The 20,241-nt window shown below is 38.4% G+C and overlaps 1 protein-coding gene across 2 annotated transcripts in view; it reads left to right on the forward strand.

Annotated features, from left to right (window-relative positions):
• Nucleotides 1–20,241, forward strand: part of LOC102573404 (contactin-6) — a 223,649-nt gene that overhangs the window by 27,460 nt on the left and 175,948 nt on the right. For both annotated transcript variants that reach the window (XM_019499811.2, XM_019499814.2), the window contains exon 2: nt 17,544–17,678. In XM_019499811.2, coding sequence (XP_019355356.1) covers nt 17,618–17,678 — 61 coding nt within the window. In that variant the 5' untranslated portion in view covers nt 17,544–17,617. The remainder of the gene's footprint in view (nt 1–17,543; nt 17,679–20,241) is intronic.

A 20,241-nucleotide genomic window follows, 5' to 3' on the forward strand; every position in this document is an offset into this window, starting at 1 on the left:
TGGCATGTGCTGTTGCCACATGCACCACCTTGCTTTTTTTTTTTTTGGTGTGGGTTTTTTGACCCTGAGATTTTCTGGGGTCCAACCCCTGCCCAGCGCTGCAATGTAGCAGTGTGGGGAATGCCTGCATGTGTGGTGTGTGGCACCACAGTCAGGTCTGCAGGACCACATAATGCTCATTTGGACATCCCCAGAGTCTAAATGAAAGTGCTAAATAGGTGGGCATATAAGAGGTTTCCCAGAGTACTGATGTTACAAGAAAGCAGGTTAAATTCCCATTACCTTCTCAATGTAAGGTTGAATAAATGAGAAAACAAAACAGAAATGAAAGAGATTTAAGTTCCTGGAAAAACAAATAAGTATGGTATACTGATAAACTGGTTGCCACATATTTATATCAACATATCTAGGGTTTGATACATTTTTATTTTTTTTTACAAGAACCTTCACTTCTTACAATGGTACATTTCTAGCCTGTATAAATTATGAATAAGTGGTTTTCTTAATAGCAAGTCTAACTTAAATATTAGATCTATGTATATTAAGCAACCCTAAAAAAAAGACCTTTCTTCATGAGCTTGCCTTGGACAATTATCATGATTTTCTTTATAAATAAAGTTCAATCAAATTCTTAGCTGGTTTAAATAATCATTTCTCAGCCAGTCAATGAAGCTATCCACCACCAGTAAATCCACATGTAAACACCTGTAAAATCAGTGTACTTCTGCTATTTTGCCCCCTGAATAGTTCTTCCAAAAGACCAGACAACAGTCCATGAGCAGGCTTGGCTGACTGTCATCCCACTGCCTGGCTTTGCTCTTTTGGGAGTCCTTCAGACAGTCCTCATACCACAAAACAATAATCTTTGATCCAAACAAGCAAATTAACAAGTAAAGCAAACTTTTAGCTGTTTCTCAAACTGCTAGCTTCTTTCTGCCCTTGGGCTTTTAAGTGCCCGCTGATCACTCACAGCTGAGCTGTTACCCCAAGGCTGTCTGTGCCCCTTAAAAGGCCAGATAACCCTGTTACACTGCCCAACAAACCTTACCTATCAGAAAAGTAAAACACCTTCAAAATAATAAAGTTCAAACACAAACCTCTTTAGTACAGTCAGAAAAAAACTTCACAAATTCTGATTACTATTCAAGCTAACATTTTGCCTTTCTAAATGCATTCTGAATCTATATACATTGTCTGCTACAGATACAACAGATGTATTGATATTCGCCTGTGTGTTTTATTTAGAGTGCAGTATAATTATCAGGAAAGAGAATCAATTTATAACAAATCATCTGCCGTGTGCAAAATGGGAGTCCAGTAGTAATTAATGTAATAAAAATGTATTAACGTTTCCCTCGCTCGCTCGCTCTAACTTGCTTGGTGACAATTGATAATGTCTGTTGTCTGAATGTACAAGCAGCTCAGACGTGGATCCTAGGAAACACAACAGACTTTGGAAGAGATTCATTAATAAACAAAGAGAAATCAATTAATCTAAGGACTAGAATTACATCATAATTACTGAGTAGCTTTTAGGATGCATTTTGGATAGTCTGTGTGGACTGACTTTGACATGACTTTCAAAGAACTAAGATAGGCTCATTAATTTCTAAGCAAAAAATAAAGGTATATTCGCCTGTAGAGGGAAAGAAAATATATACAACTACAAATATTGCTGGTCTTCCTTTGTAAAAAGAATCTACATCTCTAGTTATATACTTACGTTCAGGCAACATTAAGCTTATCTGCACATATTTAACTGCACATCTCATGTTGTCGTGTTTTAAAGCTTCCCATTTAAAAATAAATAAATAAATAAATGAGTGCAATATTTTTTAACTATATGCTTGATGCCCTTCATTTTGATATTTTGAAAAATTAATCTTCAATAGAATGTCAAATGCTTGCTTTTAATTACTGGAAAATGGCCTGGCTTTGATTTTGTAATCTCCATCTAAGACTAACCACCACCATGAGTCTGATAACCAGCCAGTACCATAAAGGAAAGGTCTTTGAATAGCACTTAAAAGGACGTGGCTACTTATCCTTTGCCAAACTATCTGAATCTGGGGTCCAAAACTGGGCTATGATCCCATTAACAGCAAACATGTCTGATGTATGTAGCCACAAGAAATTTCTTATTTATTTATTAGTAATTTCATATCATGATAAGCAGCTGAAAATTGCAAAAGCTTCACCCATGTTTTTGCCTTGTATCAGTGTGTATATACAATTTTAGGCTAGCCTGTATGTCTTACATGCAATGCTGACGTCCCAAGGCAGATAGTGTGTCAGGCAGCTCAGGCCTTTGTTTACACCAACCTTTTTTCTTTTGTCGACCCCTACAAAATTTTCAATGGAGGTATAGATCGCTTTGGAAATTTTGAATGGAGGTGGGCCCCTTTGAATTGCAAGTGTGGGTATTCACATACTTTTTTATTGATCACAGTCATCTTTCACGGAGCCCTTAGACGTAGATTGAAAACCACTGGTCTATACCATCTCCGAGGCAATCATAGGGCAGACGGCAAATACCATGATCTATACATTCATTCTTGCTTTGCATATGCAGCAAGCCAAAAAAATGCCATGTGGTCACCAATGGTAGGCTGCCATTCTTAAAAACACGACTGTTTCATTCTGTGCTAAATTAGCATGACTTACTGTGGAGTAGGAAGGGACACTAAAAGTGGGAGGGATTTACAGTAGCGCAATTGTACCTGATTTAACTGGTTTTTAAGTGACGTCACTGTTCTGTGTTCCCACGCACTCAGAAAATCTTCCATATAAAAAAGGATTGGTTTTCTCTGTACCAAATTCTTTTCAACCTACATATTAGGCCACTACGTTATTTTGAATCCAAGAATATGTAATAGCAGCTAAATGCTGGGCTGATTATCCCACGTAGATTTTCCCAGCTCTGTATCTTAAGACACTATTTATGCTAAACTCACTACTAGCTCAAGTTACCATCACTTCCCTCTTCCACTTTTCTAAACTGGAAAAAAAAGTTTACATCTGTAAGGGAGGAATGAAATTACCAAGATCAGCGTTTCACGCTGAATCATTTACTGTACTGGTTAAACAATAAATCCCAACTTAAAGTGTCCCTACTGACATACACACGTGTGTATGCATGTGCAAATATCATGATTAAGGACAGCATCTTGGGGAAAAATAACAACTGTGTATTGCTCCGTTAATATTAAAAGACACCCAGGGTTAGCAGCAACTTGTCCGCTATGCATTAATATTATTTAGTATTCCACTTAGTCTCATTGCCAGCTGGTTTAAATTCACCTAGCACATACGCGTTCGTGCCCTCCTGGGTTGGTGCAAAAAATAGACGTGGCCTCCTTATTTATAGCTTTGCAGCAAGATCTGCCTATTACAAAACCTAAATATTTCCTGACAGCTCTCCGGAGGAATCTGAGGCAAATCATTTGTATTCATGTTGCTGCTAATACTTTCTGGGAGGTTGAAGACCTGATTGTTAATAAGCTGGCAGATTCCCAGATTCTGGCCTAAAAAGAACCATTAGCTTCGATTCCACTTTTGGTTTTATTTACAAATACAAGCTACCGGCCCTAAATTCACGTGCCAGGAGAAGCAGGTGGCCTCACTATTCCCCCTTTCAAAGGAATTCCTCAGCTCACCTTGTTCAAAGGAACATCCCAGCGGCAACTCATAAAAGTGACTAAATTCAACTGATCTTTAGCTGATCTGTCTCCCCACTCGGGGTAGAAAGTTGAAAAGGCAAATCTGATTTACAAATTCTTTTGACATAGGAGACTGGGGAGGCCATTTGGTAAAACGTCAAATTTGCCCAACACTCCTCATTGCCTCAGATATGATTTCTTGCTAAATTCCCAAACAATTTAATGGCTGAATAGTAGTTTTGACTGGGCTACAGCAGATATTTTTGGCTGCCTTTACTGCAGAAAAGGTGGTATTTTTCTTAAATCAAGAGCACTCGCATGTTATATCCCAGTGTAATATCCTAGTGGAGACAAAGCACCTGTCATTTTTTACTGCAGAGTCAATAAGACTGGGTGAAATTTTCAAGATGCTGTTTTCTGATGAAAAGAAAGTAGTTTGAGAGAACCCAAATTATTGACAAGTTTGAGATGAACTGGGAAATTCATTTCAGCTAAAAAAACCCAAAAAAACCAAGGGGGGGGGGAAAGGAAAGAGGTGGAGGAAAGAAATTTAGAGGACTTTAATATTCCTGTTTCTATGTAGAGATAAACCTGGGCAGCTACTTTAAATTCAGCTACCATAGATGCATTCACATCATTCTAGGTTGGTGTAAAAATAGACCTGGCCTCTTTATTTGTTGCTTTGAAGCAATATCCACCTATCACAGAAACTAAATATTTCCTGACAGCTCTCTGAAGAAATTTGAGGCAAATGATTTATATTCATGTTGCCATTAATACCTTTGTCCCCCTTAATTCCTTTAGTAAAGCCAATGAGAGGTTAACATCTGTCTTAGGTACTAATATGCTACCTGTCACCATGATATTGAAGCATCTCATCATGCTTTTTGCCTCGCAGCCCCCTTTTAGGTAGACTTGTATTCCCATTTTATTGATGGAGAACTGAGGCAAGGAGACTACATGTCAGTGAGGCACGCTTGAGAGCCCAAACATGCCAGGACCACAAGGTAGACAAACTTACTACCTGACTGTGTTAGCATTTTCTGCAGCCTCTTATCATGCCTGGAAGAAAACTCCCACTTCTTTTCAGAGACTACAGGCGTGGGGAGAAGAGTAACCAGTAACAAAGTCATCTTCTAAGCAAGCCAGGTTAGGGGGAAGGATGTGCATAATTTAACATGGAGCCCCTATTATTACTTCTAATGCCCACTTGGACAGCAACACTGCATTTTATACACAATTCCCCCTAACCCACAAGTGTCCCGGGCTTGCTCTCGTTTGTTTTTCCTGGTGTGGTTGGCATGCATATTATTCCTTTGCTTCCTCCTCCAGAATATAAAAAAAGGGAGCAGGAAATATATACAGTCATTTAACTGACTAACTGGAACATATTTTTTTTAGAAAGAAAATTTACTAGGAAAGTGCCACGAGGATCAGTGATTTGTCTCTGTATGATGCATATGGAACCAAGAATTTCAAGTTGGCCAATTATAGTTGGAAGTAATAATAAATAATGAGCAACAATGAAATGAGAAACAGAAGGTGCATTTCAGATGTAGGAGTAATAAACAGCAAATGAGATGCAATGCAGGTAAATATATAATACATCTACAAGCCAGGAATAATAATAAAGAGGGACTCTCTCAATAAATGGTAAATTCCTGCCACACACTGATCAAAAAGAGATTTGTGAGTTATTGTAAGAAAATCCCCTTAGCTGTTAGCTCAGTGTGTAGTTTCAGGGTAGAAGGCAACGATGAAGCACTTATTGCTGGAGGAGTACAGCACAAATCAAATGGTATTACGCCTCAATGTAAAACACTGGTTGGGTCTTACCTATGGTATTGTCTAGCACTGGTCACTTGGGGCAAGATCCTTCGTTCCTTGTACACTGGAAGCGGCCATTGAAGCCCATGAGAGAAACAAGTGTGCAAGGAATACGGGATCAGAAAGCCCCCTAGTAAAGCATATCGTTCTTCTGGAAGGGAGCACACTGTGAAGGCAGTACAATAGTTTTAATATGGCTTTTAATAAAGGATGTGTGATTTTTAATAAGAAGCAAGCATAAGCTTTTTAAACACTGAATAGCGGACTTTATGGTGGCACAAATTAAAATGTTCTTGTGATATATGGCTCACATTGTAACCACCTTTGTATGAGATCTTGCAAGAGGAAAGGTCTTCAAGACACCATTGTAAAGGTTTATCAGCAATTCCATTATTAAACACCCTCTGCTCAAAAGACTTGCACCATATCTTTTAACGACATTCTAATTTTGATCCTGCATTATTGAAGTAAATGGGAGTTTTGCCACTGAATTCAGTAGGAATAGAATCAAGCCTTTTATCACTATCACACCAGTAATATTTTGGAAGCTATTTTACAGAGTTCTTGTTTTCAGTTTTCACTTAAAGCAGATATTAAACTTATGTATTATGTATGAATAATTGTGAGTGCTCCTCAACCCTACAGCTCATCATGTTTGAGCAAAGAAAGGATTTCTGAGAACTTTTAAACTAATTGTATCAGTTATATTTTTTAAATGATCCCCTTTGCTTTTTTGTTTTAAGTTTTGGTTAGTTTAACACTTCAGAATCCATTCAGAAAACAAATTAGGTATTTTTAAATTAAAATTTGATACTTTTCTACACTGAAGCAAAACAGTATATTTAGTCTCTACTTTTTTTTCTAAAAAAACATATATTTTTTATTTTGCTGTTCGCTTTGTCCATACCATTAGACATAACTATCTCCATGATTGTTGTAGAAAATGTTCTCTCTCATGAGTTTGATTTTCTAAGGCTTTGATGATATTTTTGGGTTTGTTTTGCTCAGACTGAAATGTCCTACCGCTTCTACCTGAATAGCTGGAATTATACAAAGGTGTTTGCCTTGCTATAAAAACTCTATATCTGATTGCAACTCTTGTTTATGCTGAACTATTTGCAGCTGTTCAGATGGTGGCCTGTCCATCACTTGGTATTGACTCCCAAAAGTATTTTACACAAGCAATGGAAGGACACTCAAAAAGACACGTCCTGTGGCCATAACTCACCACCAGATCAAGTATTTGTGCAAAACAAGGTCTAGTTTATAAGTGAAGCTGCCATTGGTTATAGCCACTGACATGCAAGTATCATTCTGATATTTCCCGTGTTAAAAATTCCCAGTTCAAAGGCTCTGAGATAAATTCAGACCATTTCAACAAGCATCTTGGGTTTTTAACGCATTATTTCTGTATGTAATAGTAAAATAATAATGCATTCATCTACACTGTCACCTTCAGTGACACTGCATGGCAAATCAGTCTTTCAACACTCTTTTATTTAGGAACAGAATGAGCTGGCCTTAATGTGGCCATACGTGCTTCTAAGAGATCCAGGCTAGCAATTGAGGTATGGTGGGAAGAAGGGCTATTTGGAGTTGCCATTCCCTCTTCATAAGCAGGTGCAGGCAGGGAACAGTTTGGACCCCCAAACTGTTCAAATGTCAGTCATTGTGCAAAGGGAGATAAGCAAGAAAGGGCACGATGTAGTATTGCTGTCTATGACATACCACATAGCCTGATGATAGAGCTGAATGAGCCCATAATCCAAGTTTTTTGCTATCATCTGCCTCCGGGCCAGTCCCATCCACTTTATGTGATTGCAGGTTTGCCTCTCCACTCGGAAGTCATTAAACAGGTCATGAGAGCCTTGCCTGGTTTCCACCAGCAACGTGGAGAAAACGAGGCAGTTGATTTAAGGGTACGTCAGAGCTGGGATTCTAGTTTAGGAGTTTCTCATTCCTGCCTCCATGGTGAGTGTGCTACACCATACTGGTCTTATTTATATGCTCCTGGGACACAATCTGGGTCTTCATGACTTAATATGTACTGGTGTCACCCAGTGAGAGACTGACACTGCAAACAAAGTGAAGTGGAATGGAAAAATTGTATTTGTGGTTAATTCTTCTAGCGTGCCTGTAAGACCTGTATCTCAGAAAATGCAGTGAGACGGAAGGTCAATGGTACGTAATGTGTGGGTGAACCACTGTATGTATTGCCTACAGATACGTAAGGGCTTGAATTAGTGTTGCTTTTCCTCGGTTGCTGGAAATTCTAGCAGACATCACTAAGAGCTGCTATCACCACTGCAAATCTTTCGTTAAGGTTATCCATATTGCCCTAGGAAGCTTTTGTGAGGCTGCTGCTTTTCTTTCTATCAAGCAACATAAGATCTATAATTACTATATTTTTGCCTCACTTCAGTTCCATTTGGCTTCTGAAAAGAGTTGCAGGCTAACAACCCACTATCTAGGGCAGTCACACTTGCTCCTGCTTTGAATTTAATGTAGGAAACACATTTCACTGATATCAGAAGCAACAGCTTCTACCAGTCACAGGAATTGTCTTGGATGAGCATTGAGATACAAACAGCGATATGTTTTGAACAGGAGCACAATCACAGCTGGGTTATAAGAGTGTTTGCTTTTCATGGGGATTACCTTTAGAAGTAATGGAGGATTAAAATGCTGCTACAGCTTCTTGTGAATGGGCATTGGTCACTAGCCCACCCTAGGGGCTACGAATAACGAGCAGTGATGGTGAACCCTCTAGCAAAAGGAACATAGCCAAATCCATTTTCTGTTTATTTTGAAAGCACAGTGGTAATAGAAAGCTGTGGTATTGCTGTTTGCTATTGCTTAGGGTAAAGCTGGACAATTAATGAATATTTTAGTAGACACATTTCATAAAATCCATCCGATTTATACAAGCGATATCTTGGTAGCAGAGCTCATAGTATAGATGTGAACCTGCCACGTGCTGCAGATTACAGAATACAATGGAAATTTCTACCATCCGCTGTCATAACTTTGGGGCCGGGTACAGGCATTACGCGTAAACCAGTATAAGTGAACGAAAACCAGAAGCAGAGCAGAAGTTTGCTGCACACAGACTGGTTTAAAGATGGCAGAACCTGGTCTAAGATAGACCTGGATCAATGTGAACTCAAACTTAACCGATTTAGGTAAGACAGGTACATCAAACTTCTGTACCAGATTTCCTTTCGATTCATATTAGGTTAGTCTGCCAGCATCCCAGGTGCTTTGCGGTACCCTGCTAGCTTCTCCTTGCAGGGAGACATGCTAGCACTCGCCTCATCCCCAGGCTGTTGCAAACCTGAGCCAGCACAGACTCTCTTCCCAGCTCCACCTCCTGCCTCTTACCAGCTGTCAGCCATAAGCAGGCAGGTGGAAGGTGGGGGGCAATGGGGACAGGGGCACTCTGTAGAAGGAAGGATTGGGCCCCTTAGAGCTCAGCACCAGGCAGGATGCACCTGGCATCCTGGGAGGCTCACACTGGGCAGTGGGGAAAGAGGAGCTCTGCAGCCTCCTGCCACCAACTGCCATTCACCTGAGCTCCAAATCGTTCTGACTATGGAGTACCTGGGCCACTCTTGATTGGTTGCCAGGCATAGGTGAGCACACCTGCAACCAATCACCAACAACCTTCCCCTGTCTCCAGCCCTAGGATTTCAGGAGAGCCCCACAGCAGGTCACCATGGCACACCTGGCAAAGTAGGTTGTACCATGGTGACCCACTCTGGGGCTGTCCTGAAAGCTTAGGGCTGGGCATGGGGGTGGGTCCGCAGTGAGAGCAGGGTGTTGGGGGCACTTGCCCAGCTGCCATTCTGGGGTGACCTGGCCATTCAGTTGCACTTGGTGGCTTTGTGCACACTGGGGGGTGTGCAGGAGCACCCCCAACCTGCAGGGCTTGGCTGAGGCTGGCAGTCTACATGCCCCCTCCGCCCCCCCAAAGAGTGAACGGGTTTTCTGTTCACTCCCGATCCAACCTACACCACTTATAGAAACCCGTGTAGGCTTCATCACTTCTGCCTTGGGCTTCTTGAATATCTGTACCTAGCCTGGGTCTTCCTGTTATCTTCTGTGGACTTTGGGTTAGGTCTTCAGTATTTATTTAAAAGTTTTCATAAAAAATACCCACGACATCAATAGTTGGGCCCAGCCCCAAACACACCGAATTTGCCAAGAATCTTTCTATTGACTTCAGTGGGCTTTGGATCCTGCAATGAAGTGGGCAGGTTTGTACAAGGTTTGGTAACCATACAAGAGATCTGATTTGAGAACAAAAATGATTTTAAAAGAAATTTTCTTGAGATTCTCAGAGATTGAGGTGTACCCATACTAAGGACTGCACTGTCATTTCCTGGCATCCATATGATTTTTGGCCTATTGGTCATTTTAAATAAATAAAATATTTTCATTTTTAAATTCAGGAAATTCCCTAGATATGAAAGAGCTTCCAGGTTAGCTTGGGAATGCTGCCCTCAGCCAGCGACCCAATAGGTGAGCAAATAATAATATTCAGAGACTCCCCAGCTATTTTTCCTGAACTCCCAGCTTTGTCATTTCAGCAACAGAAAGGAATAAAAGCTACTAAACCAACTGTGGACCAACTTTTCACTACCACAGGGAAAAATCCCAGCTTTTATTCATCATCCACAGCAAAAATGATTGTGAAAATGAGAGACCCTCAAACATTACCTTCCAAAACCCCATATGCCATTGAGATGATTGAACTAAATCATACCTTTGTTTGTGCATTCAGGGGAAAAAAAGAAAAAAGAAAAGGAAATTAATATGTCTAAGTCTTCTAAGTTATAGAAAAATATTGCCGGTGATATTGAAATCTGAGTATGTGAAGCAAATTTTTATTTTGCCCAAGAGACAATCCTTTCAGAATGATTACTGCCATTGCATGCTGAGTATAAACTGAAAAAAATCAAAGCACTAGTAAATCAACTTCAAAAAACACGGCTGTTATAAGATAACTGTACCTTTAGTGTGCTTTTCCTAAGGCTTGGTTAAGCCCAAGGGTTATGACTATATTACAACAGCTATTCATTATGACTTATTACTTAAGTAGTTTATTGTTATAAACACTAGTGTGTTGCATTATTGTCAAACTGGAAAAAAAAAAAGTGTTTTTTTCTTTTCATACAATTGTCTTAAGCACAGCGACAATAGCAAAGTGCAACTTCAGTTCTTTCTGTGGTTTAGTTATACATAATTGTGACTACTCAGACATATTTTATGTGCACAGACTACTTGTAAATGTACTTATAACAACATGGAAAGCTAGTGCTCATTTGCAGAGTTCATACCTTGCATGTGCATTATCAAATTTGTGTGTGTGGTCGCTATGACTGATCATGTTAGGTAAACGCGCTAATTCTTCAGTGTGTAATTACACAGAAGAGAGCCTGATTTTCAAAGCACAACTAGACAACTCATACCTAATACTGCTGTCCACATTTGGACATGATACCTCAAAATCCTAGTGATCTACTATATACCATATTGTATCTTCCATTCCCCCTGGAAATAAAACATTTTATCAAAACAGTAAGTCAATAACAAGAATGCTTTTTTTAAAATAGAGTAAGATATTGGCATTTTTGTAGCATCTTGGGAGGACAGAGGACCTTTGGTAAACTTCTGAGATTCCGGCTTCACTATCAGAAGAGAGAGACGTTTAGCTGAGGAGAGAAAATAAGTCCTATCAATTCTTGGAAACAAATGTATGACATGTAGCCCACAGCAATTTAGGAGTAAAATGAGTGTTGAACTATCTACCTCAGTTGTCAGTAGGTATATGGCCAATATAGTAAAACTGCCATTGAGAAACCATATTGCAACTAGTGTAAAGCAAGTGAAATCAGTCATGATAGAGAGATAAAGAGACCTACGTTCACAAACACAAAGACAAAAAATTGGCCTTTGGGGCCTACCATAGGATATATAAAGAATTAAGTTATTTATTCTGTTAGCAGGTGCATATGGATCTCCATGAGTTTTTGAATGTTGTGAAAATGCATTTGAGAGAGACAATATTAGAAGAAAAATTAAAAATCTCCAAACCATTATGCACTCATTTGAATTGCAAACAAGAAGCAATAGTTTCAGGCTCCCTAGAAATAGTCTTCAACAGTAGTCAGAAAGGGAAAGAACAAATGGTGACCCAATTCCTTGTATGACAAAATGGGGAAAGAGGAAAAATGTATCAGGAAAAATGTTGAGAAGAGGAGAATGTTTGGTTTTTTTTCCTAGAAAATATTCTTCAATAATTTTGAAATAAGAAATACTATACCAGCTTAGGTAAATTTTCCTGGAGCCAATAAAAAATTGTTGCTTCTGCCTTCACTCTTATAGTTACAAGTATTTATTATTCATTCTGTTATGGGTATCTCAGAAGTAGTCTGACTGAAAAGAGTGCCTCAGAGAGGAAAAGTCTGAAAAGAAAAATGTAGCTGTAGATCATTGACATTCATGAGAAAATTCACATTAGATGCCTTCGGATCAGGTGCTCAGGAGACAATATAGAGATCAGGAACAATGGTGTGCCAAGAATATAAGACTGGTTCGGACAGACTTGGTTTTTACCTGGCAGCTGAAGCATACAAAAGGAAGAAACAGGCCAAATTCAGAGGTGATATAGATGTCTGTATAATTGCAGTTTCAGATTAAAAGCTTCCAACAGAAGGCTATAAAAAGGGGAGAGATAAAGAACACTCCTAGCTTATATCCTCTTAGCATTAGGTGTACCCTTTCTTATCATTATTCCTCTTTTCCTCATGTTCTCTAAAACTTCCTTCTCACTCTTCTCTAAGTTACATCAACAGGCCCTCACTGAAATGTAACCCCACGTTAGCATCACTGGTGACTTTGCCCAGGGAGAAGGAAGAGTGTGTTGAATAGCACAAAACCTGGGCCAAAGAGTTATTATTTCTGCAAACATGGCAACATTTTGCCATGGATAACATTGTCAACTTGCTTGAATTTAGCTAAGAACAAAATCTCATCATTTCCATTGCCTGACAATTTTTGCCCGAGTACAAAGTTTTCCACCTCAAGTGGCTTCTTTTTGCTTTCACAAATTAACAGACAATTGTGACAATGTGAAATGTTGCGTATTTTCCTGAGAACTTTGCCACCAGAAGTGCATTTCTTTTTCCTCTGACACAGTCTTCAATTTGTAAATGCGTTACTTAAAAAAACCACCAAAAAATTATTTTGTTACTAAGCTTCTTGAAAGGAATATGAACGTGAAGTTAAGCAGTGAAACAACTTGGGATAAAATATTGGCACTTAGCTGTTCATTGTACACACATCATCTCATCATAATGAATAAATGAAACTATATCTTATCTGCTTCTAAATTCCTCTTCACTGAGAGAACAGAAATAAAATGTCAAGCTCTGGAGGTCACAAGAGACTTTTCCACCTGTGTACAGCATTGCACTAGATGCACTGTCACTGAAGTCAATGCATTTGCTAATGTGAGGCCTGAATTTGGATTCAACTCTTCAGTATTCCAGATGCCAAGAAAGAAGTCATTGAAAAGCATATGGCTCTATGCATTCATCATTTCCAATGCTGCTAGGCAGATGATTTTCAGCGGAAAAAAAACCATGAAAGGGACCAGTCATGCAGTGGGATTACTATATAATGTTAATACGGAGACAGAACTAGATTGTTGGTATTTCCCTTATATCCACTACCGATACTTTTTTTTCCTCATCAGACTACATAGTATATTCATCTCAAGTTTGCAACTATATATCCCAATCACACAACAATTTGTCCCAGGCATGCATTTTCTCCACACCATTGCTAAGACGACAAGAAGTAAGTGACAGCTAAAAAAAGATATCGGATGAGTGAATTCTTTCCCACCAATTTCTTTGCTCTAATGGGAAAGCAGCAAAAAATGATGCTGACTACTTCTGTAGCAAACATATTTGTATAAATTACATGCTGTTGACAAATGGACATGCAATCAGTATTTCTGTGGGAAAATGTGACGTTTCCTCCATGATCATATTTAACATACTTTGTTTTCTATCTATCCATCTAGACTGACTGTTTCAAAGTATGGCATAACAATTATAATAAGTGATAGTGTTACATCCAGAAAACAAAGAGTATGATGGCACAATTTATCTTGTTGCATTGCCTGATTTAATGCCAGACTGGGGTTTCTAGTCTGAACCAGATTTTCTCATGCCATAAATATTTCAGGTTTTTTTCATTTAGTCTTGATTTAGTTTGACAGTAAATAATCCCATGGAAGCTGCTGTTGGAAAGCTGTTGTAAAAATTATTAAGTACCTGCTTGCCAGTTAGGTCTTTGTGTCTGTCAGAGTTTAAATAAGTAACATAGTTTTGTTACTTAAAGAAAATAGATTTAAAAAAAACAACCACCCTTTATTATCATGTCCAGTAACTTGTGGGTTTGGAGTGGGACAGTAATATTTCAGTAGATGTCTTTAGTTTATATGAGTGCCAGGTTCATTGGAAAGACGTTCTTGGTATCAACAGCAGCATGAGCTTGTATCTCCATTGCAAAAAACTTGTGTGTAGCTATCATTTAAATATCATGCCATATTTCAGCAAAACAACCCGAATACTAGGTCTCTGATTTCTAGAAATCGGAAGCCATATATATTTATTATCATGGATTAGTACTCAACTCTGTTAGTTTAAAAGTTAAAAAGTAATAACATGTGGTTGCAATATGGACTTGGACTTCAGCCTACAGAAGGAGAACGATGTTCTCAAGCCAGAGGTATATGGCATTACAAAGTTTCGCAAAACAAGCTTAGAGAAATTTTGCCCCTGACTTTAACTGTGACATATCTAGGCCCTGAAGTAATTTCTAAAGGACCAACTCTGTGTATTATGCAGAGCTGGAGGCAATGAGGAACTCCACTAGATTGGGGGACTTGTGGAAGGAGGACAGAAGTTTCATCTCAACGTCAGCATGGAGAACTGGCTGTGTTGCCTCCTCAAAAATAATTTCTACCATCTTAGTGTGTGATACATCCTCAGTGTGTGGGGAGGGAATAACTTCCACTGGAATTGTACAGATAAGGGCCTTGTTAGACGTTAATTTTGGGTGCCTCCTGGAGCTCTTAACCCCTGGATTGCCTGCATGTTAACACCTTTAAGTGATGTAAACCACTCATCATTATGTGGCTCAAAGTTATGCCACTCCAGGGCAGGATTATTTCTTGATCCACATAACCAGGGATCCTGGTTTTCTCCAATAACAAAAACACCTAATTTTCAGTTAAAAAAAAAAAAAAGTCACCCCAAATCCATATTTTTTCCATGATTAAAATGAAACACCACTATATATAAATCTACATATTAGTGATGTTTCATTTAAATCATGGAAAAATGTGGATTTGAGGTGCATTTTTTTTAAATTGAAAATTGGGGATTTTCTTAAATCAGAGAAAACCAGGATCCCTGCACATAACCCAGCTCCTGTTCCCTTACGGTGTGACTACTCCCTACAGATGTGCTTCTCAAACTTAAGGTGTGGCTGCAAGCTAGCACTAAGCTGATTAACACTGCGTGTGGCTCACCGTGTAATATGTAACAAGGCCCTAATTGATTTTTCAGTTTGCCGATTCAGAAGTACTCTTGAGGAAGGAGGAGCACATTGTTTCATCTTTGACATTTATAAAATTTCTTCTTTAATGGAGTTTGGATTTCATCCGATCTTCAAAACATTTTAATTTGAAAATGGCTCACCAACCTTTAGATCACTTTGTTTTTAAGACAAAACTGTTCACCAAATTCAGCATGAATATTTTTCAGTCAAGTCACAAATATATTAAATTATTTACCTGTAAACTTTCACTCTACTGTGGGACTGCCATGCTACCAAACCCTGACACAGATTATATATCCATTGCCCTCCCTCTGCTGCACGCGAGCATACACACATATACATTACGCCTCCATGCATAAAATAGAGCCTAACCTTCATTACATGAAATCTACCCTAGAATTTATAGAGAAGGCCTCAAGATAAATTAATTGTATCATCTTAAATCCATGTTAATCCCCTCTTTTCAGATCCTAAGAACTGTTTAGAAAAAGAATTAGTGTTGGGCCTAAATGTTAGGTGAAATGGGTTGGAAGATAGCTGAAAAAATGCTGAGGACAAACTCTGATTTGGCAACATTTACACTCGCTCTGCACAGATGCAAATGTTATATAATACCATAAGCAACGGAAACTCGGGTACTTTCTGTACTGAGTTTATCTGCAATCCTTTTAGGTTAAGATTTTAAAAATGCATAAACATTAGACTCTGAAGTCCATGTGTAGACTCCAGATGAAGAGGGCTCATTTTTCAAAGTAGTGAACACCCAGTATCAAAATCCTTATCTCTTGCTTGCATAGTTATAAATCAAGAGAAGCTTTCCTGAAATATGCTGGGCTAAAATGGGGTGAGTGAGAGGAAAATTAGGCCCCGAGTATGAACTATAAACCTAATTTGTCAGTGGACAATTTTCAGCACGTAAAAGATCTAGAATGGGTTTATAATTTGATAGTCCCACTTTATCAACTGCTTTCTGGTTTCAGCTTTTTTATAAGCTGATTCCAACAGTAAATTATGAGTTTGCCCTTTGGGAGTAAAGGCCAAACTGATATTTTTTTTCTTGATTTAATTCATCATACATTGGCTGATATGTCAGAGGAAATTAGAGCAAATTGTTACGTAACCCCAGGGGGAAACATGTTTCATTTCTGAAGAATAACCCTTCACAAAAAATTGATTTTTTAGATAGTATATGATATTGCTTTTACCTTAATTGTGAGAGTTATGATTCTGCTATTGGTATAGTTCCCAGTTGTTCCTCTTGATTTGACAACGGATCACATAAAGGGTAGATCTGCTGCCTTGCATGATCCCGGGTCCTACAACCTGGTGGAGGGTTCTTTTCAAGGGTAGAAAAAACTCTAACCTTGTTCATCATGTTTGTGAGATGTTCATACACTGACTCCAAAAGCTTCTTAAGGAATCCATTTAAAAACTGAGGGTTAAGCCTTTGAGTATGGCCCAGACTGAGGGTTGGGCCTTTTGGGGGACTATATACATCATACCCTCCATTTTTACCCAAAGTTATTTCTTTTATATTTGCAATTTCCATTATACTCATAAAACCTGGGGGAAAACCAAGAAGATACACTTGGGTCTCTGTTAAAAACTTGACTGAGTAGCCAGTATAACATTTGCCAGAATAATTAGCTTAATCGTGGTTTTTAAGTAACTACAAGCAAAGAGTAACTATGAATGGATTGACATCAAACTGGCAGGACATCTCAAGTGGATTTCCATAGCGTCTGTTCTAGGTCCCATAGTTGTTTAATGTATTTATTGATGACTTGGATACAGGGAAAAAGAGCTAAATTTCAGGCAAAAGAAAACTGGGAGGGGTTGTAAATAGGATTAAAATTCAAAACTGGGCTACTCGGCAAAGACAAGTGTGAGGTCTATTCCTCAGGCAGGAAAAATATCAAATGTGTAAGTAGAGAACAGGGTCTAGCACTGGTTTGGCAAGAGGCCAAGTGGGACTGGGTAGGCACAGCAGGTCACAAACTCAACACAAGAAGTAGACATATTATGCAAGTACCAGTTGTGAGACCTAGTGTAGATGAAAGGAAATGCATAAACATAAGCATGATGGTCGTGCTCTGTGGCTGAGCAATGCTTTATCTTAGTCCTATATAGACCAAAACCCTGTTTCACCATGTCACATCCTGATTATGCCTTTTACTCTGTGGTCTCTTCTTCTTATATCTAGGGGTGGATTGGTATTACAGCTTCTCTGATTTCTATTCCAGCTGAGGATCATTCTTATACTGGAGAGGCTCTCTTCAGGCCAGTCATTCCCCTTTTAGAGCCAGGCTCTCCAATGATAGAACAAAAAGTGGCTGTACCATATGGGAAATATTGGTCTTGCACATGTTTTACCTTTTTTTTTTTTTTAATGACCCAATATGTCTTACTGTTTTTTTACAGAACATATAAGTAGTGACTGGAAGATACATTTTATTCTCTGCTGATTGGATGGGAGGAATTTTTGACCTTGGAAAATGGAGATGATGTTGCTATGGAAACTAATAATTCTGCTGCCATTCATGAACTGCAACACAGGTAAAATGTTCCATTAGTACAGTTTGTGATTGATAAATATATCGGTAGCATAATTCTTTTTTAAAAAAGAGAAGTAATTATGAAAATTAATGGTTCTATTTGCGTGAACAAGTGACTAACCAGCTTTTCATTAGGAAATGCATTCCTGTTAAGTCATACACACTGTTCCCTATGAACTGTAGAAACACAAGAGTAACTTGGAGGTTAGCTTGTATCATACATTTGAAACCATAGGATTTAAAAAGAAAATACATAAAAATTGCATATCATGGGAAATGTGTGACAATTTTTCACTTTGCAGAAGGTTGTCTATTCACTCAGATTTTCATTCAGTGTGCATCTGTAAATGTGCAAATGGTCATGCCCACTTCTGATCTTTAAGGTCCATTAACCAAACAATTTGCATCATCTTTGCAGCTCTTCGTTTGGAGGGTCTGGTTAAGGCTGTGATCCTTTTCTCATTAAAGTCATCTCCAAAATTTCCAATGACTTTGAAAGGCACAGGCTTGGGACTTAAACACAACCTTTGCCTGACTTTTGTCTATAATTACTGTATTGAACTTTTAAAAATTGGCCTGTTAGTCATATACTTATGATGAAATTATATTAGAGGAATCTCAAATGATGCTTAAATTAATTATTTAATGCATGACTCAGCAGTAGCAGTTGAAAATAAGAATGTACAGAAGATAACACAGCCTGAAACATGAGAAAGCATTTTAAAATTAAATAAAAAATAATCCAAACTTAAATTTTAGCTAATAGACTTGATGTAAAAATCTAACATTTTAGAATTTCAGTAATACTTCTGTCCATTAAACCAGATCACTGCCTGCTTCAAAAAAATGGCTACATGTTAAGCATTTCATTTTAACTGGAAGGAGTCCCTCAGTTTGGTGCAAATATAGCACATTAAAAATAATTGCAAGCTGTTGTTTATCTCTTCTTTAAGTTTTCTGTTTGTTGCACAGCTTGAGTACTCACCGATCCATTAGCCATTAGCCAGCCCTCTCTTTTTCTCTTCAAAAATAACCCTCAATAGAGTCTGAGTCCCGAGTCTTCCTCTTCCACTTGAGCACATTCAGACTCAATTCTAGTAGTTCCTTTTCCTGTCAAGGAACAAATTAGGCAGAAAAAATAGTGCTATGAGCTCCAATCTCAAGTTCAACTCACACCAGATGTGTAGATCTTCCTCCTAGGATGTCACCTCCCTTCCTTACTAGTCTTTAACTGTGCTGATATTTAGAAACAGTGTCTCTGAGATGGAGGGGGGCCTTCGTTCCCCTTACAACTATTGCTCCCACCATGGGAGACTTTCAGAGGCATCACTAAATCAGTGTTCACCCAGTTCCAAATCTACATCAGTTAAGACTCATTTTATCACTAGTGTAGGATAGTTCTTGTTCTGCTTGAATTATTTAAACTCCAAATATTCCTTTCCTTGCTTTTATCAGTATTTCCACAAGGTTGTCACTATTCCTCAATGATTCAAATGTATTGTCATCTGCATTTTTCTTGTAATAACAACATCATCCTTTAAAGGAAAAACACAATATTTTGAACAGTATATTGTGTTAAAGGATCCACAGAGTCTGGTATTATGCTGCCCTACTCATTTTTCTGAAGACCTTAAAAAGATGGATGACAGACTTGAAAGCAATTGAAAACGATTGCTAGGAGATCACATGCACAAGACAATTCTGTGTAAATCTATGTAATGACTAAATCCGATAGATAATACAAGGGTATAGCCAGGGTGGTCTAAGGACATAGGCAGACAAGGTTCTTTGGGTGAATTTGATAGCTTTTATTTAAGTTGGTCTAATAAAAGACATCAGATTCACCCATAGATAATACAGCACATTTAGCCTGCTTCTACTGTCGTTTAAATGTCTGGCAAGAATTTCCAACAACTAAAACGAGAGTAGGCCAGTGTGGCCAAATATTTGAATGGCAAGATTCTCAGCTGATAAAATTCAGTCCATTGGTTTGAGTGGACTTCTAACAGGTTTCACCAAGTGAAGTTCTGGTCTGAAATCTTCTTCATGGCCATGATCAGACCTTGTGATGGAAGGTATTGGAGTCACATTGGTACACAACTAAAGCAAAGGAGTGGAACAACAAAATGAATATATCCATTAGCAAGGACAGTAAGGGCACTGGACTGGGTACTGAGGCATTGGATTGCTGGGTGAGACACTTGGTATCTCAGTTTCCCTTATAAAAGGGGGATACTGATACTTACCTCGCAAAGGTCTGAAGAGGAAAAGAATTACATGAGAGTTGGGCATTATTGTAATGAAAATCTTAATCCAAATATCTGAAAATTAAAAATTCCCTGTCTATATTTTCCTGAGAACCACACATCTGACACAGCAAAATAAAACTTTTTCCTAAAGAGGACTTTTTTGTGGCTCAACAAGACATCTTGCTATTGCCGAAAGGAATAAAATAAAATAAAATAAAATAAAATAAAATAAAATAAATGTATGAATGTGCAGTGGCACAGTGATGGAACAGATTAGAATTTTTTTTAGAGCCCATTGCTATTTAAATGAGATAC

The sequence above is a fragment of the Alligator mississippiensis genome, chromosome 12 (genome assembly GCF_030867095.1).
Source record: "Alligator mississippiensis isolate rAllMis1 chromosome 12, rAllMis1, whole genome shotgun sequence".
Classification (NCBI taxonomy): domain Eukaryota; kingdom Metazoa; phylum Chordata; order Crocodylia; family Alligatoridae; genus Alligator; species Alligator mississippiensis.